At 38.8% G+C, this 26,901-nt stretch overlaps 1 protein-coding gene across 1 annotated transcript in view; it reads left to right on the top strand.

Annotated features, from left to right (window-relative positions):
- SPIDR (scaffold protein involved in DNA repair) overlaps positions 1 to 26,558 on the top strand; it is a 436,331-nt gene extending 409,773 nt beyond the window's left edge. Inside the window, 4 exon segments of the mRNA XM_025049089.1 lie at positions 19,274 to 19,367; positions 20,405 to 20,519; positions 20,804 to 20,861; positions 26,002 to 26,558. Of these exon segments, the coding sequence (XP_024904857.1) occupies positions 19,274 to 19,367; positions 20,405 to 20,519; positions 20,804 to 20,861; positions 26,002 to 26,231 (497 nt within the window). The 3' untranslated portion in view covers positions 26,232 to 26,558.
- Positions 26,559 to 26,901: the final 343 nt, after the last annotated feature.

The following is a 26,901-nucleotide window of genomic DNA, read 5'->3' as shown; positions in this document are numbered from 1 at the left end:
CTGATTTTTCTAATTTCTGAAGAACTTCATATTTAAAAAGTAATAATAATTTATAGGTGAGACTTACAAAAAACATAAAATTAACCATTTTAAAGTGAGCAATTAGGTGACATTTAGTCCATTCACGATGTTGTGCAAACTCTTACTTTCTCTTGTCTCTTGACATCTGAATGGCTTTGAAAACAAAGTGGCATTCTATTTTTTAATAACAGCTTAATTGAGATAGAATTCATGTACCATAAAATTCACCCTCTTAAAGTATACAATCTAATGGTTTCTGGTATATTCATGCAGTTGTGCAACTATCCCCACTAACTAGTTCCATAATATTTTCATACCCCTCAAAAGAAATCCCTGTGTCTATTAACAGTCACTCCCCTCTCTGCCTAATCCCTGGCAACCATTAAATCTGTTTTCTGTCTCTTTGGATTTGCCTATTCTGGACATTTCATATGAATGGGACCATATAATATGTGTTCTTTGTTTCTGGCTACTTTCACTTAGCAGAACATTTTCAAGATTCACTCACAGTGTAGTATTTATCAGTACTCCATTCCTTTTTATGGCTGAATATTTTATCATATGGACATTCATTAGTTGATGTCCATTTTTTTATATTATGAATAATGCTGCTATGAATATTCATGTAAAGCTTTTGATTGGACACATATTTTCTATTCTTTGGAGTATAGTTTTGTTGTTTTTATGTATCAATTTCACATTGATAGAAGGAGGTATAAAAGTAAAACTAGGAAGAATATGTAATTCCTCCGTGCTTGGGGAAAGGTATCTATAGAAGGTAACTGCATCCAAAGAGACAGAACTATAAGAATGGAGAGATTTAGGAATTCTGAGTACAAACAAAATGACCAAAGGGCAATTTCAGGAAAATATAACCCAAGGTGTGAAAAATCCATTGTCCATTGTAACCTCTCTTGAGAGGGACAGTGTTAATTGCGAATCTTCAGGAGTCTCATAAAGGGGAACTCACAAACGAGAATTTGGCCATTTTGGCAATACTGCCCATAAAAGGACACCAAGGTTTCTCCAGCTGCCAAGTACTCTGAGTTGTGGGGACAAAGAAGCCCTTGGCTTTCTAACTTCACAACCTGTCACAAGCAAAATCTCCTCATCTTCCTCTATTCTCTCACTCTCCAGATAGCGCAACTGAATCCCGGCACCTGGCCTTAAACATCTTGGTCATCAGGTAGTAAGCACCATCTAGAGAGGCTGCTGGCTTGCACTTAGATGATGTTTGCATTTCACTTGTCATTCCCTTTATTCTCTCATGAGGGTATGCCTGTCACAACAGGGCTTAGCTGTTGGAATACAGAAGGAGCTTTATTCTAGATGGCTAGATATAGCCTCACATGTCTTTGTGCAGTAGACCATGTAGTGGGCATTATGATGTGGTGGCAGCTGCTGGGAACACTGATGGTGCTCATGGATCCTTAAGCCCCACTTTACTGCAAACAGAACCTTCATGTAGGAGATGAGGACTAAATATTTTTTAAAATAAACAATAAGCAATTCAGTCTATCATGAAGCTCTATTCCTGGTAGCATAGGACAAACATAGATGGCCCAGGGATAAGGGCTTCAGACCCTTAAGAACCTAAGCATTGGAAGAAGAGCCACATAGGATCTTGTACATAAGACTATGTACTGAAAATGGTACATTACTCCAAATCTTTGTGGCCTTTACTAAATATATTACTTACCTAAAGTGAAGGATAGCCAGAGGACAGGGCCTGCTGTCATCAGCCTTAATGGAAAACAACTACCTGGGTACTGGTGTGGTGTCCACGTATCTGATACACTTAAGGACCAGAGCAGCTGGAACACCCTATGCCGCCGTCTACCCTGGTCACATTGCAGACAGCAAAGCATTGCTATCTGGGTCTGTACTTTTATTCCAGGGCTTCATCAGTGTGCATGCACTACTGATGCCATGGTTCTTCCTTCCATTACACAATAAAAAGGGCATATCGGTTATAAATGACCTTTCCCATCTGTCCATTTCTCATTCTACTCTCTTCTCGACTTAAAGCCAAGAATTCAGGAAATTGACTTTTTTTCCTTTAGCTAGAATTCCCCAAGGTGTTATGAGTAGAGAAAAAGAATGGTGTTTCTAAACAGTAGACTAAATAGACTTGAGGTGGCTTATATATTTCACTTGTATTAAGATGAAAAGTTAGGAGGAAAATCATGGTGTAGATGATAGAGGCTCTGTTCATCCCTCTGGCAAACAAATCAAAGTCGTGACGGAAACAAGGAGCAAAACAGCAAGGAAAAATTGCCTGAGATCTAGATGAATAAGCCATACAACTAAGGAGAGAAATAAGAAATCACCCTGCAACAGGAGAAGGTAGGATGGAGCGGGGATGTGAGGCTGCCCAGTCCCCAGCAGCTGAATGGGACAGAAGCTGCAGCACCTGCAGATGCCTCTTATAGGGGCCGTGTCCAAGTGGACTTTCCTGGTAACAGATCTGCTTACTCTGAGCACCAGCGCTGTGTGGGCTGCTCAGGAGCCACCAGGGACTTACAAAAGGACACTGCATTGTCAGAGTGAGGGCCGGAGGTGAGGCTTTCTCCTGGGCAGAAATGCCGGCGGTATCCATTGTTCCTCTGTGGAGCCCTCCCCATTCCCAGTGTGTGAATGCAGCACTGCCATAGCTGAGACATCATCAAACTAGATAACAGAGGTTTCTCTGCCCAGAGGATTCCTTGAAACTCTACCTCCTTCTATTCTCGGTCCCACCCAACCACATACAGGTGTATCCTCGGAGAGTGAGGTGCTCCTTGCTGAGCAGCACCAAGACTCACACTAGGCAGCTGACCTCAATTTCTGGGGTGGTTTCTTGAGGCAAAACTATAAGCACAGCATCTGTGGATTGCTTGCTGAATCTTAACAGGTGGCCCTGGAGGGGCACAGGCTTGGACTAAAATTTGGCCTGCAGCTGAACCCCTCTCAGGACTGTGTCACTGGACACCTACCATATGAAGCTGCACTAATCAGACCAGGAGACTTAAGAGAAACAGAGATGAAAAGGCAGCCAAAATGGGAAGACAAAGAAGCAGAAACCATATGAGAGAACAGAACAGAGATCCAAAACTAATGGAGTCAAGCAATCTAACAGATGCAGAGGTCAAAACACTGGTTATAAAGTTGCTCAATGAACTTAGGAGAAGTATAGATGAACTCAGTGAGAACTTTCACAAAGAGATAAAAAACATAAAAATGGAAATGGAAATTATAAAAGAGAACCAGTCAGAAATGAAGAGCACAGCATCTGAAATCAAGAGTATATTAGATAGAATAAACAGAGTGGAAAGAGAAGAGAATTGAACCACTGGTATAGAGTATGGGGAAGCCAAGGACACTCAATCAGAACAGCAAGAAAAAAGAAGATAAGACTATAAAAATAATTTAAGGAGTCTATGGCACACTATTAACTGTAGAAATATCCATGTCATAGGGGGACCTGAAGGAAAACAAGATGTTGGAGAGCTATTTGATGAAATAATGATGGAAAACTTCCCTCATTTGGTGAAGGAAATAGACATACAATTCCAGGAAGTTCAGAGAGTCCCAAGAGGAACCCAAAGAGGCCCACATCAAGACACATCATAATTAAAATGCCAAAGGTTAAATACAAAGAGAGAATCTTAAAAGCAGCAAGAGAAAAGCAGTTAGTTATTTACAAGGGAGAACCCATAAGACTGGCAGCTGATTTCTCAAAAGAAACTATGCAGGACAAAAGGGCTTGGCAAATAATATTCAACGTGATAAAAACCCAGGATCATCTACAACCAAGAATTCTTTATCCAGCAAAGCTATCATTTAGAGTAGAAGGATAGATAAAGAGCTTCCCAGACAAAAATAAGCTAAAGAAATTTATTAACACCAAGCTAGTATTATGCAAAATGTTGGAGGGACTTCTTAAAGAAGAACATACATGTATCAAAAACAGGAATAAAGAATGGTAATAACCACATTCCTATCAACAAATACCTCAAATAGAAAAGAATTAAGTGCTCCAACCAAAAGGTAGAATGGCTGAATGGATAAGAAAACAAGACCCCTGCATATGCTGCCCACAAGAAACTCACTTCAGATTAAAGGACACACACAGACTAAAAGGAAGGGGATGGGAAAAGATATTGCTTTGATGGACCTAGAGGGTATTGCACTGAATGAAATGGGTCAGATAAAGGTAAATATCGCATGATTTCACATAAATGTGGAATCTAAAGAACAAAATAAACAACAACAAAAGTGGAAATAAACTCATAGATAAGAGAATATTTTGAGGGCTACTAGATGGGAGGGGGTTTGGAGGAATCGTGAACAAGGACAAAGGGATTAAGAAGTACAAATGGATAGTTACAAAATAGACATGGAGATGTTGAGTGTAGCGTGGATAAGATGGTTAATAATGTAATAAATGTGTAAGGTGTAAGAGGGGTACTAGATTTAGTGGGGGGATCGCTTTGTGAGTTATATAGACCTCCGATCATTAGGCTATACAACTGAAATTGGTATATTAACATATGCCAACTATAATTTAAAAAACTCATTGAATTATGCAATGTAAATACAAGCAACTAATTGTCTATTATATTTCAATGAATCTGAAAAAGAAATCGTAAAAAAGATAGGGTGCCTGAATGGATAACAAAACCAGACCCTTACGTATGCTGCCTACAAGAGACTTCATATCAAAAGACACACATAGATTCAAAGAAAAGGGATGGAAAAAGATGTTTCATGAAATTGGAAACAAACAAAAAGCTGAGGCGGCAATACTTATACCAGACAAAATAGACTTTAAAACAAAAGCTATAACAAGAGAATAAGAAGGACTCAGTTATCCCACTACTGGGTATTTATCTAAAGAAACTCAAAACACTACTTTAAAGGGACATGTGAATTTATATATTCATTGCAGCATTATTCACAATAGTCAAGATATGGAGGCTACCTTGGTGTTCATCAATAGATGAATGGATAAAACAGAAGTGGTACATATATACAATGGAATATTACTCAGTCATAAAATAAAATTAAATCTTGCCATCTGTAGCAATATGAATGGACCCAGAGGGTATTGTTTTGAGTGGAGCAAGTCAAGCAGAGAAAGACAAATGCCATATGATTTCACTTACAAGTGGAATCTAAAGAGCAAAATAAACAAATAGAAACATACTCATAGATCCAAAGAACATTTTGATGATTGCCAGATGGAAGGGAATTGGGAGAGTGAGAAAGGGGTAGGGATTAAGAAGTACAAATTGGTAGTTACAAAATAGTTATGGGGATATAAAGTATAGCATAAGGAATATAGTCAATAATATTGTAATAACTATGTATGGTGTCAGGTGAGTACTAGATTTATCAGGGCAATCACTTTGTAAGTTACATAAATGTCTAATCATTATGTTATACATCCGAAACTGATATAATATTGTATGCCAACTGTAATTTAAAAATAAAAAAATATTTTTAAAAAAGATGAAAAGCTATTTTCTGTGCCTTCATCTTTTCCGATTAGATGCTTTTTCCTTTCTTGGTCACTTAATACATATGTTTAAAGCATTTTACTTATCTTTGGCTCTTTTGAAGTGGAATCATTTGGGAACCTCACAGCTCCTTCCTATGAGAGCTCCATGTGAAAGTTGAAGATAGTGGGCTGGGAGGAAATGAGTGCCAGAAGGGAAGATGGTCTGCCGGGCAGAGAGATGGCACTGAACACAGATTTTTTCAACCAGAAGTTCTAGTTCTCTTGCAACAACTCAGTTAACAAATGTCCTAGGAACCACAGGTTGCTCCAGTGGCCCAGTTGCTCCAGCAGGGAGGTGGCCCACCAGTTTAAGTGTTGTGGAAGGGCTTTAAGTGTCAGTCATGTCCAGCCAGTCCCACCATGGCCATCAAGGCCAATAGCAGATGATTCACCTTCTCCAAGTAGCTACAGCCTTCCAGGGCACTGGGATGACCAGGGAGAATTGCTCAGGGAGTGAGCTAGAATGGCCAAGGCTAGAGCCCCCACACCCAGTGAAGCCAGGGTTCACTCTTTATGTTGGACAGTTCTGTTGGTTTTGACAGATGTATTCTATTGACTGATGTAACAATAATGGTATCATACAGAATAGTTTTTATGTCTTAAAAATCTCCTCTGAACCACTTATCATGCCTTCCTCTCTGCCCCAGCCCCCCCAAACCCCTGGCAGTGACCCCTGATCTTTTTACTGTCTCCATAGTTTTGCCTTTTCCAGAATGTCATATAGTTGGAATCACAGTATATAGCCTTTTTCATATTGGCTTCTTTCATTAGCAATATGCATTTAAGATTGGTTCTTTTGTGTCTTTTCTTGGCTTGATAGTGCATTTCTTTTTAGTGGCGAATAATATTTCATTGTCTGGATGTACCACAATTTATTTATCCATTCATCTCCTGAACATTTGTGTGTGGGTGTTTTTGTGAACATGTTTTCAACTCATTTAGGTAAATACCAATGAGTGCAATTGCAGGACCAAATGGTAAGACTGTTTAGCTTTGTAAAAAATTGCAAGACTAACCTTCCAAGGTAGCTATTCTATTTTTCATTCCTACCAACAATGAGTGAGAGTTCCTGTTGCTCCACATCCTCACCAGCATTTGATGTTGTCGGTGTTTTAGATTTTTGGCATTCTAATCAGTATATAGTAGTATTTCATTGTTGTTTAATTTGAATTCTCTAATTACATATGATGTTGAGCATATTTTCACATGCTTATTTTTCATCTGTATCTCTTCTTTGGTGAGGTGTCTGTTATGGTCTTTGGCACATTTTTAATTGGATTTTTCATTTTCTTATTGTTGACTTTTGAGAGTTCTTTCACATATTTTTGTTCTTTTACCTGATATATCTTTTGCAAATATTTTCTCCTAATCTATGGCTTGTCTTTTTATTCTCTTACCAATATCTATTGCAAACCAGAAGTTTTAATTTTAATTAAGTCTCACATCAATTTTTTTCTTTCATGAATTATGAGTTTTGCTTTTTTTTTAAAAAAAAAACTCATTATCAAACCCAAGATTATCCAGACTTTCTCCTATTTTCTTCTAGGAGTTTTATAGTTTTGTATTATATATTTAAGTCTATGATCCATTTTGAGTTAAATTTTGTAAAAGGCATAAGAACTCTTTTAAAACTCATTTTTTCCCCGCATGTATGTCCAGTTCTTCTAACACTGTTAAAAAAAAAAAACAAACAAACTATTCTTTCTCCATCGAAATGTCTCCATCGAAATGTCAAAGACCAGTTGACTATATTTATGTGAGTCTATTTCTAAGCTCTCTATTGTGTTCCACTGATTTATTTCTCTGTCTTTCACCAGTACCGCACTGTTCTGATTACGGTAGCTCTACTGTATGTCTTGAAGTTGAGTATTGTTAGTCTCCCAACTTTTTTAGTCTTCAAAATTGTCTTGGCTATTATGTCTTTTTGCCTTCTGTATAAACTTTAAAATCAGTTTGTTGATATCCACAAAATAACTTGCTGGGATTTTGATTGGGATGGTCTTGAATTTGTAGATCAACTTAGGTTGTAAATTTAGTACTTTCGAATCTTCCTGACCCTTATCATGGAATATCTGTCTATGATTTAGATCTTTGATTTCTTTTAGCAGAGTTTTGTAGTTTTTCTCATGTAGATCTTGAAGATATTTTGGTACATTTATACCTAAGTATTTTATTTATTTTAGTGTTAATGTAAATGGTATTGTGTTTTTAATTTCAAATGCCATTTTTTCATTTCTAGTATATAAGAAAGCAATTGACTTTTGTATTTTAACCTTGTATCTTACAACCTTGCTACAATTATTTCATAGTTTTAGATATGAAAAACTGTCCTCTATGAGCAAGAACAGTTTTTTTTTCTTCTTTCTCAAATTGTATACCTTTTATTTTCTTTTCTTATCTTATTGCATTAGATAGGACTTCTAGCACCATGTTGAATAGTAGTATTATGGGACTTCCTTGCTCTGTTCCTGCATTCTCAACATTAAGTATGATGTTAGCTTTAGGGATTTCGTTCATTTGTTTGTTGTTCCATCTGCTAAAGGTAGTATTTCTTTATTCCATGCTTTGAAAGAAAAGAATATCAGCTCTCCTGTCCTTTTACTGCACTCTTTCATTCCACCACCCTACAGTTATTTCTGTGCTTTATATTGGTGAGTGATAATATTCTATTCTATAACCATAATTAAGCCTTGCACACTTTGTCTATGGGTTGATTCTCAAAGAGGAAATAAAAAATGATATTTTTATTATGATGATTATATAAATAGTTTTCACCGAACATGTGATCAAAAAAGGGGTTATGTAATAAATCTGACAAGCTCAGTGACAGAAAGTAACCACACAGGGTGATCTGGTAGTAAATTCCTAATTAGGCAAGTCATGGTGGGTAGTCACACCCCAGGACTATAACTTCCTTAGTAAAAGGTTTATCTTTGCCTTAAGCCATTCCTGTTTATTGTTCTTGAATATCTAGGTTAACACACCTTTGAAATACCAGAGTAATCCTCTTTTCCAGACCCCTGGGAGATGTAACCACCCTCAAGGGAGCACATGATCTTATTGCCTGTATACCATCCCTATTTACCATAAATGTGGAATACCGTACCCACCAATGTAAAAGTATGTATCTCTCCATTTTTCTTTTTATCCAGTCACAGAGATTTCCTTGTCTTGCTTTCTCCCACCTCCTTACTCTACCACCAATAGATTTCATGTACTCTTCTTTGATTCTAAATGTATAAAAATAATTGCAAATTGGCCATTCTCCAGAACATTTTTTCAATGCCTTAAGAGCTTGTTTCTAGGCATGTCCTCACTTTGGCTCAAACTTTTATAAAATTTTCTATAGGTTTGCACGTTCTTACATGGACAACAGAAAAATAGTATACCATACTTCTATTTCCTTTCTTGTATGATTTTTTTTATGGGATTTTATAATGACCTTTATTTTCCTGCATTGCCTGCACTGTACCATAATTTCTTTTCCAGATCCTTAAGAATGATGTCAAATCATTGACTTTATCCTTTTCTTTTAAAATTTCTCTTTTGGAGCTTTCTGTCCCTCTGAACCAGTCTTCACTAGCTCTGCTCTCAACTATTGTCCTGGGACTCTCCTGTATCAATCCTGTAGGTTTGGCTCACTGTTTCCTAAATCACACGACATCTTTATTGGTTTATTCCAACTGTAGATTTTTATAGATGTTGTTCTTTATCAAGTTGAGGAAGCTCCCCTCAATACTTAGATTATTGTATTTATTATGAATGGATGTTAAATTTTGTCAAATGCTTTTCTATATTTACTGATATGATCATATGATTTTTCCTCTTTAGTCTATTGATGTGATAGATTACATTAATTGATTTTTTAATATTGAACTATCCCATTAGTCATGGTATAATTCTTTTTTATATAGTTAGATTAGATTTGTTAATATTTTATTAAGAACTTTTGCATCTATGTCTAGCTAGAAGTTTGTCGATTTTTATTGATTTTTTTGAAAACCAGCTTTTGAGTTTCTTGATTTTCTTTATTGATTTCCTGTTTTCAATTTCATTCATTTCTGCTCTAATTTTTGTTATTGATTATATTCTCCTTTGGTTTTAACTTGCCTTTCTTTTTCTTATTTCCTGAGATGAAAATTTATAGATTATTGATTTTAGATATTATCTAATATATGCATTTAGTGATATCCATTTCTCTCTAAGCACTGCTTTTGCTGCATCCCACAAGTTTGATGTGTTGTTTTCATGTAGTTCAAAATATTTTTTAATTTCTCTTGAGAGTTCTTCTTTGACCCATGTGTTATTTAGAGTGTGTCGTTTAATGTCCAAATGTTTTGGGGTTTTCCAGTTATTTTTCTGTTATTGATTTCTGTTTAATCCCATTATGGTCTAAAAGCATATTTGGTGCTATTTTTATACTTTTAAATTTTCTAAGATGTGTTTTGTAGCCCAGTATGTGGTCTATCTTGATGAATGTTCCATGTGAACTTTTGATAAGAATGTTCATTCTGCTGTTGTTGGATGAATGAAGCATTCTATAAATGTCAATTAGATCCAGTTGAATGATGGAGCTGTTCAGTTCAACTATGTCCTAATGATTTTCTGCTTATGGATCTGTCAGTCACTGATAGAGGGGTATGGAAGTCTCCAAGTAGAATATATAAATATAATAATGGGTTTTTCTTTCGATTACAGTTGACCTTCAATATTACATTAGTTTCAGGTTTACAGCATAGTGGTTAGACATTTATATAGCTTACAAAGTGATCTCCCCAATAAGTCTCGCACTCACCTGAGGTCACATACAGTTATTTCAATATTATCGACTATATTCCCTAAGCTATACTGTACACTCCCATGACTGATACTTCTTAATCCCTTCACCTTTTTCACCCAACACCTCCTCCCATCTGGCAACCATAAGTTTGTTCATGAGTTTGTTTCTGTTATGTTTGTTTATTTTGTTTTATAGATTCCACATATAAGTGAAATCATATGGTATTTGATTTTCTCTGTTCGACTTATTTCAGTTAGCATAATAGCCTCTAAGTCCATCCATGTTGTTGCAAATGGTAAAATTTTGTTCTTTTCTATGGCCGAGTAATATTCCATTGTGTGTATGTACCACATCTTTATCTGTTTGTCTTTTGATTGGAGCATATAATTTTATTTAAAGTACTTATTGATAGATATGTAGTTATTGCCATTTTACTAATCATTTTCTGATTGTTTTTGTAGTTCTCTATTTCTTTCTTATTCTCTTGCTCTCTTCTCATGTATGTTGATGACATAACTCTTGTAGTATTGTGTTTGGATTCCTTTCTGTTTCTTTTATGTATTCTTTGTAGATTTTTGGTTTGCGGTTACCATGTGCTTCATATGTACCAAGCTATGTTTATAGCTGTCTATTTTAAGTTGATTGTCACTTAACTTAAAAATACATTCTAAAACCACTACCATTTTAACTTATCCCTTCTAATTTCATATTTTTGTTGTTATTTTTTACTTCTTGTGTGTGTGTTTATGTGTATTCCTTAATTTACATTGTAATTACATGTGACCTTCCTACTTTTGCCTTTTAACCTTTGTACTAGCTTTAGTGTTAGTTGATCCACTGCTTTTGTTATGTGTTTGCCTTTGTCAGTGAGGATTTTTTTCTTTGTAATATTTTCTTATTCATATTTTTGGAATTTTTTTCATCTTTTTCTTAACCCATTTTCTGTTTAGAAAAAAAAATGCAACTCACCCCCAGCATTAATTTAATTTTACATAAACACACTCTTCAAGGTTGAAGCAAATCTGACTGGTTTTCAATGTGAAAATAAAATATAAAAACTTCTTGGAATTATTTCTAAACAGAACTTGTCTCTAGTCTTAATGTAACAGAAATATATACATAAAATGGATTCATCAGATGAATCTTCAGCTAAAAACTATTTGAGGATGATGTTAACATCACACATAGGAATCCATTTTCTAGGATTTCTATGTTTTCTAGGATTTGACATTTCCAGCAATCGAGAATTACTATATTTTGTAAATGGCAATACCACTACTAAAAAACAGAATGCTATAAATAGAATGATGTCATTTGTTTCCAAAGAATATCGATATACTAGAGCGATGCAAAAATAATAATAAAAGCAAGATACTTTACGGCAAACTTTGGGGATAAGGTTAGGATTGTAATCCACAAGTTAGCTCAGGGTAAATGCTGCAGCAAGTACCACCAGCAAGTATTCTTGGGACAAACAAGAAATGAGTTAACATTTCTTGTTAAACTTGTTTGGCGGTGATGAACTCTTTCAGCTTTTTCTTATCTGGGAAGCTCTTTATCTCGCCTTCGATTCTAAATGATAGCCTTGCTTGGTAGAGTAATTTTGGTTTTAGGTCCTAGCTTTTCATCACTTTGAATATTTCTTGCCAATCCTTTCTGGCCTGCCAAGTTTCTGTTGAGAAATTAACTGACAGTCTTATGGGAGCTCCCTTGTAAGTAACTAACTGCCTTTCTCTTGCTACTTTTAAGATTCTCTCTTGTCTTTAACCTTTGGCATTTTAATTATGATGTGTCTTAATGTGGGCTTGTTTGGGTTCATCTTGTTTGGGACTCTCTGCACTTCCTGGACTTTATAACTATTTCTTTCACTGGGTTAGGGTAGTTTTCAGTCTTTATTTCTTTAAATAGATTTTCAATCCCTTGCTCTCTCTTTTCTCCTCTGGTATCCCTATGGTACAAATGTTGTTGTGTTTGATGCTATCTCAGATGTCCCTTAAACTGTCTTCATTTTTAAAAATTTTTTTGCTGTTTCAATTGGGTGTTTTCTGTTACCTTGTCTTTCAAATCACTGATTTGATCCTCTGTTCCATCTAATCTGATGTTGATCCCATCTAATGTATTCTTCATTGCAGTTATTGTATCTCCATTTCTGACTGGTTCTTTTTATGGTTTTTATTTCCCTCTTTTACGTTTACCATCTCTTTGAACTCTGCATCTGGTAGACTGCTTGCCTCCATTTCATTTAGTGCCTTTTCTGGAGTTTTGTCCTGTTCTTTCACTTAGGATATGTTTCTTTGTCTTCTCATTTTGGCTGCCTCTCTGCATTTGTTTCTATGTTATAAATAGAGCTGCTATGTTTCCCTGTCGTGGCAGAGTGGCCTTATGCAGTAGGTGTCCTGTAGGTCCCAGTGGCACAGTCTCCCTGTTCACCTGAGCCAGGTGCTCTAAGTGTGTCCCTTGGATATACTCTGCTATTGTAGTTGAGCCTTGATTGCTGTTGGCACATTAGTGGGTGAGACTGACTCTTAGGCTGACTGGCTGTGAGGACTGGCTGTGACTACAGTGGACAAGCTGTTGTGTGGGGGTTGACCCCATGTAGCGATATTTGTTGTAGTGGGGCCATGGTGCCTCTTGAGTCCATCGTTTGGGTGTGCCATTTGTGGTACTAATTGGGTGGTGTTGTATTGTGGTCTGAAGCTGGCCACCAGGTTCTAGAGTCTCTTGGAAGGGGTACCGGTGCAGGCCAAGTTCATCCCCTGCCTGTGTCTGGCCAGGGCCACCTGGTAGGAGCTATGAAGTGATCAGCAGTTAGTAGCTTCCTGTGCTGGGCTTGGAGGTGACTGGGAATGGTTATGCTGTGAACAGAGGTCAGCTGCCAGGCATGGCACCACTAAGCAAGAGGTACAGGACATGCCAAGGCCAGTTGTTGCTTGTCTATGGTTTGTGGACCTTCGAGAGATTTTAGGTTAGCACAGAGCCAGGTAGGATCAGAGTCTCAGAGAAAGGTATTAATCAGGTTGATAGAGACTCAGATTTAGTGCCAGCCTCTTGTACCCGCTGGCTGTGTGGAGGAAAAGCTCAATAAAAGAACAATGGCACTTATGAACATTTTAGTGTGGAAGAGAGCTGCTCTTATATGTCCCTAGGGCTTTTCGAGCTGTTGTCCCTTCTCTAGAGTTGAGGTGAGTTTTTGCGTGCAGGTGAGCCTGTGCTCATGCCCTTTAAGAGGCTGCCTGGGTCTACAGCAGTCTCACTCAGACTGAGCCCCTGCTAATTTTTATAGCTAGCTGTATTGGTGACTCCTCTTGTCACTGGTGCTCCAGTCTGTGGTGCCCAGCGTGTGGCAGGGACCTGTCACGTCTCAGGAGGGGATATCTGCAGCTGATATAGCCCTTCTGATTCTAAACAGCCACACATGGGTTTTAGACCAGTCCATTTGTCTTCTCCGACCTTCCTACCAGTATCAACATGGCTTCTTCCTTATACCCTTAGTTATAGAAGTATCATTCAGCTAGTCTTCAGGTGATTCTCAAGGGTAGCTGTTCTATAATTTAGTTGTAATTTTGATATGGTGGTAGGAGAAGGTGAGCATGGTGTTTATCTACTCCATCTTTTTGACTGTAATGGTGGGTTTTGTTTTTTTGCTTTTTATCTCTCCTTGCAACTCTATCAGTTTGCTTCATATATTTTAAGTCTGCTGTTAGACACATACACACCAAGGATTGTTATGTCTTCTTAGTGAGTTGACCCCTTTAACATTATTTAATACCTTTCTCTATCCCTGATAATTTTCCTTGCTCTGAAGTCTACGTTGTCTGAAATTAATATAGCTATTCTTGCAATCTCTTATTAGTGTTAGCAGAGTATATCTTTTTTATTCCCTATACCTTTAATCATTAAGTGTCTTTATATCTAAAGTGAGTTTCTTGTAGACAACATAGAGTTGGCTTTTTTTATTCATTCTGATCATCTCTTTTAATTTATGTATTTAGATCATTTACATTTAAAGTAAATATATACTTTGGATTAATATCTATCATATGTATAATTGTTTTCTATTCATTGCTCATTTTTTACTTTCAGTGTCTTTCTGTCTTTTCTTATTTTAATTGAGCATTTTATATTATCCAATTTCTCTTCTTTCTCAGTATACCAATTATACATCTTTAAAATTTTTTTTAATAGTTGCCCTAGAATTTACAGTATACACTTTTTATTCTCAATTCCTCTTTTCCATCCCTCATAACATTGCTGTCATTCATTTCACTTACCCATAAGGTATAATCACTGAATACTTGTTATTATTATTTAAACAAACTATTATCTTTTAGTTCAATTTAGAATAACAAATGTAAAAGATTTTGTTTTACCTTCATTTATTCCTTCTCTAATTCTCTTCCTTTACTTTGTGTAGATCCAGTTTCTGACCTATATTATTTTCCTTCACACATCACCATTTTAACATAGAGTTCCCTATAGATCTCTCTCTGAAGCTGTCTATAAGCCTGTGGGTGGGTCAGGTGGGTATGTAAACAGATTGCTATCACAGTCCTGTGAGATGCTCTGATAAGAATCATTTAACTAGAGATTAAGAGAAAACAAAGCTCAAACTATAAAATAGCAAAGTTTGGCCCAGTCTCACATGCAGCACCACCATGAAAGAGGCTGGGGTGGTGACCAGTTCCCGCTGATGAACAGACAGACAGAGGCTCCCTATCCTGCTCTCCAGCCACCTGTGGGCTTCCCTCCATCAAATCTGACCCCATTAATTCAACATGAGGCTAGAGTCCTCTCTACTCTGTGAAATAACAACAACAAACACCCCCTCTCAGCCCCTCAGCCTTGCCCTGCTTTGCCCATCCCTGTCCCAGAAAGACTAGTGATGGCTTGTCCCAAGTATAGCACCAAGCAGGTGCTATCACCATCTGCAGGAAATCAGTGCTTGGAATTGGGCAGCTCTCAGCAGCAGCTAAATCACCTGAGCATCAGGGTCTCCAACAGTGGTCTGGACCTTGCAGAACATCGAGCATTTTCCCCAAGCAGAGCTTGAACAGATTCATAATACGACACTGTGAGTCAGTCATTCACTGAGACCTAACAACATCTGTGCATTTGCCCCGGTAGAAGGCTTTAAGCACTCCTGGGAAATGGAGCCTCCATGAAGGGATGGCGGTCACTCCATTTCACTTCACTTGAGTCACCAGGCCTTATTCTCACTCCACAGACATCAGCTTCCAGAATGTGCAGGGGCTCCTTTCCAGTTTATTTTCCGGGATGAAAAAGTTTTGCAGCATTGATTTTGTCTGCCTTGCATTGCTCACTTCTTTATACATAGCTTGCTAGTGGATGGTGGTCTTGCTTGCCACCATGGGAATGGATGCAGCAAGCACACTCCTTGGAGAGTGGTGGCAAAGTCCTGTCTTCGAATCAGGTTTCAGTCTCTAACTAGAAGTAAAAATTTTTGAGCCCCATCTTCTTTCAGTAAGCAACAGGGTGGGGAGGAGGGTGTGGCAGAGAGTTAAAAGTCAGTGAAGAAAATTGTAAATCAGGCTTGCAGTGCCAGAAACCCCGAGACTGACCAGAGCATGTAGCTGCTCTGTTCCTCTGCTGGAAAGGAAGGAATGGCTGAAGCACCCTTTGAAAGAAACTTTTTAAATAGCTGATTTAGTAAATATGTGATATACCATTCTCAAACCTAATTATAAGAGATTTCTGTATATAAGACAAGTAAAGGCTTTTAATAGCAAATTGCAGCAAGCAGTGGCGTCACACTCATCAAACTCTAACAAAAATTGTTTTTTTAACTTCTGATGCTCATTTAAGTGAATGTTCTAGAGTCTAACAGTTTAATAGTACATTTCCCAGTCAACCCTTGGAATTCATTTAGGGTTGCCAGAAGGGATTTCCAATGGTACGTGGATCCCAGATGAAATACATTTCCTCAACTCATGCCCTAGTTGGATGGAAATTGCTTAATCCCATATAAATGTAAATGCTATTAACAGCCAAAGATATCCTAGGGCAAAAAGGAACTTTGGTTAGTTGCAATCTTCTTTTTATTAATTCATTTAGCAGACACTTACCAAGTAGTGCTGTGAGCTGGCCTTTGTGTTGGTGGGCATGCATGCCCATGGAATGGGAACCACTCCTTTGTCCCCCTTAGCCTTACTTATGCCTCTGCCTGTTACAAATTAGCCAACACTCCTTTCTGGCTATATTATAAGCCTTTATTGACTTTATTTTTCATCCCTTTGACTTGATCTTGATTAGATTTGCAAGGACAATGAAATTAACTGGGGCAGCCTTTTCACAATTGAGATCTATTATTTTCATTTTTAAAATGTCATTCAAGTATGAATTACACGAATGCATTTTAATAAATCATACTTACTTAGTTCTTATAATTTTGTTTTATGCTCTACAGATAAATGTTTTTCTAATGCTTATTTGAATGGGTAATGAAATTCTTCCTCACTGCCAAGAGTGGGAGAGATGACTCTTCTATTTTTCTGGAAATTTAGGTCACATTTTTTTCAAATGCTTAATTAGATCACTTTTCAAAAAAGATGGTCTGTGATTTGAGAGTGTATCTAGATGATTCTATAATGCTTCACATTCTAAGAAAATTAGACCATCTTAATCCTCTCTTTAAAATTCCTCATGGCTTCTCATTCCTTCCAAGATCAGTACAAAACTCCCTAGTAGCACCCTGCATAATCATAGTCTGCCAACTGCACAGCCATTTCACCTGCCTTTCCTTTATGCTTGCTTGGCCTCCAGCCCCACCACAGGGTACAGGGACTGCCTGTACTCCCTTCTCCACCTGCAGCCTCACCGCAGGTCCCTGACCCTCAAGCTAGGCTAGAAGGCCTCTCTTCTACATCTCTGAGGGATATTTTCCACTTCTCAACTTAGCATTTATGTTAATTTTTAATGGACTATTTTCGGAGTAGTTTTAGGTTTGCAGCAAAATCGAGCAGAAGGTACAGAGATTTCCCATACATGCCCTGTGCCCACACATGCATAGCCTCCCCCATTACCAACATCACCCGCCAGAGTGGTGCATTTGTTACAATAGATAAACCTACACTGACACATCATAATTGCCCAAAGTCCATGGTTTACATTAAGGTTCACTGTTGGTATTGTACTTTCTCTGGGTTTAGACAAATGTATCTATCATTATAGTCATACTGACCTAAAGATTCTCTGTATTCCACCCGTTCATCTCTCTCTCCTTAACACTTGGCAACCACTGATCTTTTTACTGTTTGTATAGCTCGCTTTTTCCAGAATGTGATATAGTGGGAATCATAGCTTTTTCAAACTGGCTTCTTTAACTATGTAATATGCATTTAAGTTTCCTCCATGTCTTTTTATGGCTTGATAGCTCATATCTAGTGCTGAATGATATTCCATTGTCTGGATGTACCACAGTTTATTTATCCATTCACCTACTGAAGGACAGCTTGGTTGCTTCCAAGTTTTGCCAATTATGAATAAAGCTGCTGTAAACATCTGCGTACAGGTGTTTGTGTAGACCTAAGTTTTCAACTCATTTTGAGTAAATACCAAGGAGTGTGACTGCTAGATCATATGATAAGACTATGTTTAGTTTTCTAAGAAACCACCAAACTACCTTCCAAAGTAGCAGTACCATTTTGCATTTCCACTAGTATTCAGTAAGAGTTTCTGTTGCTTTACATCCTCACCAGCATTTGGTGTTGTTAGTGACTGGATTTTGGCCATTCTAATAGGTATTTAGTGGTATCTAATTGTTGTTTTAATTTGTATTTTGTAATCCCCTGAGGATATATGATGTTGTATTTCTCTGAGGATATATGATGTTGGACATCTTTCCATATGCTTATTTGCCACCAGTATATCTTCTTTGGTGAGGTGTCTGTTAAGGTCTTTGGCCCATATCTTAATCAGGTTGTTTGTGTTCTTATTGTTGAGTTTTAAGAGTTTTTTTGTATATTTTGGATAACAGATATGTCCTTGATCAGATATGTGTTTTGCAAATATTTCCTCCCCTAATTCATTTTTTTACTCATTATTTATTTATCTGCTTCCCCAATCAGATAGTAATGTCCATGAGAGTAGGGATTGTAGGATTCATCTTTATGTTTCTAGTGCTACACATAAATAGCATTGTATACATATCTGTCTGTTGAGTAAACAAATGTTGGAGTAAAAAATAAATAAGGAAACCAGAGAAATCATATAAGAAGAGATATTAACAAAGCAATATTTCTCTTTCCTTATCAAGAAGTAGAAACCAAGATAAGGAATTCCATTATACCTATTAAGGAGGAAAATATTTAAAGTGAAGTCAGCATGCAGCACAGTGAAACTGGCACTCTGTGAATGGATGGCGACAGTGTGAATCAGAAAAATCTTGTGGGAAAACACCTTCTAAAAGGGTGTTTCTATGTCTTTAATACTCATACTCTTTTCCTAATCTCTGTACAGAAAAGGCCTCATGTAGAAAGATATCCATTGCCTCACCACTAAAAGCATTGGAGACTTAAATGTCCATTCCCCTAAATGGAATATCAGTAAGATAGATAAAACAACTCTTGCGATAACTATACAGCAACCTAAAAACTAGAATGAGATATTGCACTGATGGTTTGCTCGTAATGATTTCAATACATGTGCATCTGGAAAAAGACTAGAAAAGATCAAGGGAAAATGAAAATACTTGATTAGGTAGTAATGTGAGCAAGTTTTAAAACTTTTTATTTTTTGTAATTTTTGTATAATAAATGGAAATTACAAAAATCTTAGGAACATTTATATAAACTCATAAATGAGAAAAAAATCTGAGGCATTTCATGTTGCCATCTATGTCCTAAGGAGCACAGAGAAGTTAGGAGGGCAGACACTGCCTTTAAGACTCTGGCTTTTCTTTCATTTGGGCCTAGGCACTGTGATTGGTGTGGATGAAAGCACTGCTTTCTCATGGCCTACGTGTGACCTGTGTGGCAATGAGAGATTGGAATAGAGCCCAGAAGACATGTAAGTGACTAGCCTGAAAGACCCTAGGGCAGCAGCAACCTAGTCCTAGGATCCCCACTGCCCCACTGCCTCAGGCCAGCTTCCCCTGTGCCAGGAGGCAGTCATATGCTCCAAGTGGAAAACCAAGTCTGCTGAGCTGCAGGGAAGAGGCCATGGTACACAGTGTCTTTTTTTTTCTTTTGGCTGCTCCTTGCAGCTCCTCCTATGTTAAAAGAGAAAAGAGCCAGGTTTTGTCCTCAGCTCATTTACTATTAGTCAGGAGAAGAGAGAAAAACTCAGAGTAAACATGAATAAATAAGACAAACTTGGTAACTGTACAGCTTGTTCTTTTCAGGGGCTCAAATTTTTCCAGAGACCAATGAAGAGCTACATAAACAGACATCCCTTCCCTGCCAGTGTTACTGCACCCACTCCCTAGGGGAACGGGGTCTTAGGCTGGGTATAGATGCAGTTCTCTGAGTCATTTCTCTGACCTCTCAAGTTGATTTTGTCACATAACAGAAAGGGACTCACTACTTTTCTACTTCTTAAGGAGAAAGGGCAAATGTCTCCTTGATACCTCCTGGTTTGGCAGCCTTATGTATAAACAAGTCATTACAGGATCATATTTAATTGACAAGAAGAATGTGAATCACAAGTTGACTTGGTAGCAGGAAGGTGCATAGAAACTGACGATTAAAGCAGGTTTGGGAGCCCTGACTTCCCCTTGCCTGGCAGAGGCCTTCACTTTGCTTCATGGGATGTTTGCTGTCATCCACTATAACTCAGCTCGAATGAGGCTTCCCTGTCTAAATGCCCTTTCTTGGTTACCTGCCCGCAAAGCTGTTAGCTGGAAGCCGCGAAAGCTGACGATTATCCCTCAAACAGGCTGAGCCCAGGACTTCCCTGGGCTATTTTAGGAACTTGATTTCTGAAAGTAAATCTCCCTCTTCTTTCCCAGAAATCATTCATATTTAGGAAAATTTCTCTCTACTGCTAGACACTTTTAATCCAAGCCTTTTCAAGTCTCGTCTTCCTTGTGTGTTTCTGAACAACAGAGGCACCTTTTCCTGTGAGGACTGCTCTCATTTGGTCACCTCTCCTTTTCTCAGAAGGCACCTGCAGGTCTTCCTGGACTATCTCTCTCGACTCCAGCGCACAGTGAGGGTCAAGGTAGAGCTGGTACAGGATCTCATGTGCATCCTCATGGAGACACTCGAACTCACTGGCTGAGAGAGAGTTGTATCTATTGCTCTTTCCTTGGGAAAAGGGAGACGGACTCACCCTTAGGAAGAGTCTTTTCATGTCTGTAATTTAAAAAGTCACGTCTGACTTAAGGCTTTGAGATTGAAGCTACTAAACAGAAGATACATGGTTTAAATTTAACACATTAATTTTTAGGACATGAGTGTTTTTAGAACAAGCACTTACTATGGCCCATTCCACTGTTATTGCAGCTGGTGCAGAGCAGTATCTCTTCACTCCTGAGGTTTGCCGCCTGTGAGGATGGGGTAAGTCCAAGGATGCCTGGCTCAGATGTGTGTTCTTATAAGGCCTAAGTTAGCAGATCATCCATCAGAAAAGACCCCTGTCCCATGACCTTTCAAGTATAACAAAGTTTCAAGGTATAATTGTGTACATGCTAAGTGTTTAGACTATGCTGAGACTTAGACAAGTCTTACTGTTGTCATTTGCTGATGAATGCCCATGTCTGCTAACAGGGTCTTTCTCTTTTGGAATTGAGGTTTTGGATTATGGTAAGATAGTCTTGAGATTTCAAGTTCTACTGCCATGGTTTCACATTAATACAACAAAATTATCTGAGAGACACACTTTTTTAGTTCCTGGATATTTCAGAGTCTGAGTAACTTTATTATTATTTCTCAGACCTGGTTTGCCTACCCTGAGAGTTTCTGCAGTGAGGCTTAGTAAAATGGTGTACTCCTCCAAGAAAACCATCACCTAAATATATGTAACTTATGGGCCAAAGACAGTTTTCTTCTTCATGAAATTTGGCCCTCATTAGTAAGAGTGTTACTAATGAGGGCCAAGGACAGAACACTCTCGAGATGCCACCTCTATCTTGTCAAAGTCATTTGAAAGCACCACAAGGGGCCTGTGGAATTACTGAACCCCAGAGAAAGGCACTGGGGACTGACTATTGGGGTGGTGCCAGGGCACAGCCCCCCACCCCAGGTCACAAAAGGTATCTGTGACCGCTATTGGGGTCCACATCCAGGTAGCCGACTTGGACCAGCTCAAAGAGTTGTGGTGAATGTGGAGGCTGGTCATCTGCAGAACTTTCTGATGGGTTCTCATGGCCAAATTCCAGCTCTGATTCTAGCCAGAATTTGAGGCTGATTGCTCCATTCTGTAGAGGCTGCTCTCTTTGGCCCCATGCCTTCTCCTTCCTCACCCACTCCTGCACCTCAGGAGAGGCTGGCAGCACCATAATGTGGAGTAGCCATTTAAACCACGGCTATCAGAGTTTGGATTAAATTGGAATGTGGATAAATCCATGAACAGAATCTTTAAAGATCGGCTATCTGACTGTGGTTCCCAGCTCTCATTTCAGGTTAGACTCACTTGTGGACTCTAAAAAGAGTTTCTGGCTCCCTCCCTGGGATAAAGCCCACCGGCCTGGGCATGTCTCTTTAAGGCACTTGGTGACACCCTGCTTCCTCTCACCCAAGTGCCAAACAAGGGACTGCTGCTGCTGCCGCCAGTAGGGACTGATGTTTAGATTAAGCAGAAGAACGGTTTATAAACAGGTATTCCCTGATTATTTAAAAGTAAAATGTAAGTAATTACAATAGACCAAGAACTGTGCTCGCTACTTTTCTCACATGCTGCTTTATCTCCGTAACATCCCAGGGGGGCAGAATCCACATTTTACTGCTGAGAAAACAGAGTGCAGGACTCTTATAGCCACTGTTTTTATTGGATGCAGAGACATCCCACAGAGGGAAAGCCATTGTTATCCCCACAAGTGACCACCTAGCAGTTAGTAGCCAGCCCAGATTGGGGAGTGTGGGAATGAGTGACAGGGACCCTTGTGTGTGTGTTTGTTTTTACTGAAGTTTATGTGTTTAATGTGTGATGAATTAGTGGTACTTGTTGACTGATTCCTTGTTGCTTCCTCTCTCAGTCCTTGGGGGAGAGGGGGAGGCAGAAAGAATGACGTAGTGCTGGGTAAGGCTAAAATATTGCCCACAAAATATTTCTGGTGTTACATGTGCTGAAGCTTTAGAATTTAATATTTCTGGGTTAACTTTTTCTGGGTGGGAACTTGGTCAACTTTTTCAACTTAATGGGAGAAATCATCTGTTTACATAGTTTAAAAAGCTATGGGATGGATCCATTGGTGCAACACTTCATAGGAAAAAAAAAAGATTTCCAAGACAGGGGACTTTCAACAAGTACTAAAGATAATTGATTTGGATTGTCGGGGAACATATTTCTGTGGAAAATGTTGGAGGAAGTGTTGGTAAAACTCCTGCTTAAAGAGAACATATGGAAAAATGAACCAAAATCTGCAGCCTAACCCAACTAAACCCAACAACACTTGGGGATGATGCACAACTCTCTTGTTTTTCCATGCAGCACAAAGGCACAGGACCTGCCCTGCAGTTCCTCGGACAGCCTTGGCAGGGCCCTACCTCCCACTGGGTTCCTGCAGGCTCCCAAGAAGAGCAGCCTGGTGCTTCCTCTATGAAGCCTTCAGTGATGGACAGACTTTGACCACCCTACCTTAGGAACTCAGAGACCAGGAGGAAGCTGTGGCAGAAATCTTCCCTCACACATTCAACTTCGCAACTACAATGCTCCCATAGGTAAAACCCTACTTATAAAGAGCTCAAAAGGGTGTGTGTGCTAACATGTGTGTGTACTTGAGTGTGGTGGGTGTACTCATGTGTGTGCTTGGGTGTGTGCATCTACCTGTGTGTGCTAGAGTGTGTGCGTGTGAATTGGGTGAGGGGCACTGAGTTGTGGTAGCCTCAGGTGCCAACTTTGTGGGTGCTCTGTTATCAGAGCTGATACTGGTAAAATTAGGGTAAATTCCAAGCCTGAGGTACATTTTAATAAGCTCCTTACCCTTACCCCCAGCTTTACTCACAGTAGATATTAGAGCTTTACATCTGATGGAAAGGAGCTGATAGAAGATGAGTATAAAAAGGATCTGTGTGTAGATATCAGCCATGAGTTAGTTTCCTAATCTGGATTCTATCAGTTTTTTAGGTGAGAATGCACATTTGCCCAAATCCAAAGAATCACATTAAGACTTTCTATGAGAACTGTAACTCCATTCCCTGGATCAAAGGCGCTACTTCCGGTTAGGATACACAAGTGTTAAGTTTTATGCCTTCACATTAATGTGGTTTAACTACGGATGTGAAAACAATAGAATTGGCTGTCGTTATACATGTCATTTTTCAAAGGTAACATTACAATGATATGAAATTTGGTGTTTGTTTCTTTAGCTTTCAGAAAAGGAAAAGCGAAAGGAAAATATATTGTGTCTCTAAAAAACAAAGACACATTTTATACGTGTGCATATATGAATAGTACATATGAGTTTGCTGCTGGGTGTAATTGTTTTAACCTCTGTCAATTTCTGCCAAATATAAAATATTTATAATTTATTCTCCTTTTATGAATGATAGTTATTATTAAAGACTAAAGCTACCAAACCTTACATTTTTAAAAAATTGAAGGAATGCCTGGGCCATCTATTTCACACACACGCAAATATGCAAGGCTAACTAAAATGATAAGAGACAACAAAGAAGTATCTAGCTGTCCTACCTCAATCTTCCCAGCCCTGTGTGGTGACCTCTCACTCTCTAGCACCCTGTGCTTTCCCTTCAGGATGGCAGTCTTGTTCACTGCCATCTCTTCAGTGTCAGGCCCTTCGTGGGCTCACAATATACCCTCGATGAATAATTGAGGAAGCGGGCCATAAAGTTGATGTCTATGTCACATATGAGCCCCAGCCCCAGGAAGGCCTTAGCCACCACCGTCCAGTCAGACACTTTTAGTTTCATCTCTTTACCTAGCACCCAGCAACTCTCATTCCTCCATCACTCCATTAAACCTTTTACTAAGGAACCAAAGCTATTTACAAATCGTATTGCATAGGCTAGGTATTCTGCACCATGCCTGTCTTAAAGATGGCAAAATGAAAGTGGCATCGTGAGTTGGCATTAGAATGGTGTTCACACCCACAATTCATCCTGATATTTATTGCTTCGAAACAAACCATCTCAAAGCTCAGTGGTTTCCATACTTATTCTGTCCATAGACCCGCAGTTTGGATAAGGGTCTACCAGGACAGCTTGTCTCTGTTCCAGTGAGCATATGCTGGTGCCAAAAGGCTGCTCTGGAGTCACAGAAGGCCCTTCAGTCCCCAGCTAGCCACTGTGCTCCTGTTGGCTGGGACCTTCTGGGTTCTAGCCAGATATCACATAGTCTGTACTTCCTCACAGGACGTGTCTGGGTCTAAGAAAGGCAGGCAGAAGCACCTGGGCACCTTTCCTGACCAAGCTTGGGATGTAACTCAGTGTGCTGTCCACTACACTCTGTTCATGAAAAGCCAGTTATGGAGCCCAGCCCTGACCCAGGATGGGAGCACTTTGGCCATGTTATCTGACCACGCCAGCCTCAATCTCCTTTGTCAAGTCACATTAAAGATGAAAGCGGTGAGTTAATACATACTGAACAGAGCTATTGTAGATATATGTTGAGGGTTTTGTACAGATGAGTGAGAGATATCCCTAATATTATTCTGCAGGTGGCAGCAAAGGAGTTTCTAGAACACATTACTTTCTAGGGCTTCGGTCTCCAATAAGGCCAGAAGTGTAACGTGTATTAGCTTCTATTTTCAGCCCCATCCTGACCCCAATGTGTTTTAGCTTCCATTTTCAGCCCCATTCCGACCCCAGGAAGAAAGTGTTGAGATCTGATCTACAGATTCAGAAGGGCACACCACACCTTCCTTGGCTAGTCATCTGGTACCCTTGCTGTCCAGTGCCCTGTGTTCTCAACTAGAGATGAAACTTGCCCAAGATTAACCAATCACCATAAGACATTCATCACACAGAATGTGAAGAAGCAGCTTTCTACAACACAGAAAGAGGCGTTTAGCTCAGTGTAACTCTACAAGAAGTAGTATCTTATCAAGGAGAGAAGTTTGGGGCAAAGTACCAGGAAATCCTTTGATCAGAAGTGTTGCTGGATTGGGTAAGTATCCCAAAGGAAGTGGGAGACAGCTGCAAGCATGATGCATGCCCAGCCCCCAGCATTCCTAGATGATGAACAGGGCATATCCCTTTGTAGGTGTTACCCCGACCCTCAGTTCCTCTCCTAGGACAGCCAGCTGAGAGACGCTATCATCACATCCACTAACAAACATCAATGAGAGATATTTTAAATGTACTTGTATACAAACAGGATCCAGTTATCAGAAAAAAAGCAGTTCATTTGCCATAATAGGGCTTTTATCACAGCCGTTTTTATTCCTCTTCCTCACCAATGTTCTCAACCGTTTGAGGAGTGGAAGGTCATGGACTGGGGAACAGCCTTCTACTCTGCTCTTCACTGTTGCATCGTTGGGAACAGAAGAACGTGCAGGGCTAACTCTCTTTGCTTTAACCAGCATGCCTTTTATCACCGCACAGTTATGAAGCGAAGAGTGTCCTTGGAAAGGAGGTGGAGTTGTTAAATTGTTTTGTTCAGTCCATAACCACCTATCCGACTAGCTGCATTGGATTGGAGGAAATTGAGCTTCCAAGTTCAGGAAAAGCCTTTTCAGATTGTCATCGGTTGCCATGGGAATCTGTGAACTTTGCAATGTGCTGCAAGGGTGGTGGTGGTGGTTTTTGGTAGTTATTTGTTAACTACGGACAAAGTGAATGTATTTTATGACCTTGAAATGGAACAAGATTTTTCTAGGGCAAATGTTAAATGGTTTTGTAAATTAGAAATCAAAATACATTTTTTGTAGTTATATATTTTTATTACCTTTCTGCAAACTTAAGAACATAGCTGTTAATAAAGCTCATATAAGCTTGAGGTCTTCATTTTGCATTTATCTTAGGCAATAATATGAAAGTAGCAGGAAAAACTGAATTGTAATTTTAAAGGTTTACAAAACTTAAACCTTCGTCCTATATTGTGATATTACTGTTTTCCTGTAATAAATGTCCAACCTAAGCATTCTGTGGTTCAATATTTTTGGTAAAATATTCTGGGGAACTATGTCAGAGGTAAAACTGTTACCCATAAAGTGTAAAGTTAACCAGTGTGATTATAGCTATACTGAACAGAGATACAGCTAGCTCATTCTAGATAGGCCTGTTTAATCATACTGCGCATAGAGCCAAAATTACGGACTGAAGAGGAGTGGATTGTTAACATTTGCTTTGTTGGCAGTTTTAAATTAAATATAAAACCATTCTTCCCTTATAACAATACGATGATGACAGGCCACAGTTAATTACATAATACAGATGTACTAGCTGAGATCAAGAAAAGGGTATCTAGTATCCACTTTGAT

The sequence above is a fragment of the Pteropus alecto genome, unplaced genomic scaffold (genome assembly GCF_000325575.1).
Source record: "Pteropus alecto unplaced genomic scaffold, ASM32557v1 scaffold201, whole genome shotgun sequence".
Classification (NCBI taxonomy): domain Eukaryota; kingdom Metazoa; phylum Chordata; class Mammalia; order Chiroptera; family Pteropodidae; genus Pteropus; species Pteropus alecto.
This window is presented reverse-complemented; position numbering and strand designations above follow the sequence as displayed.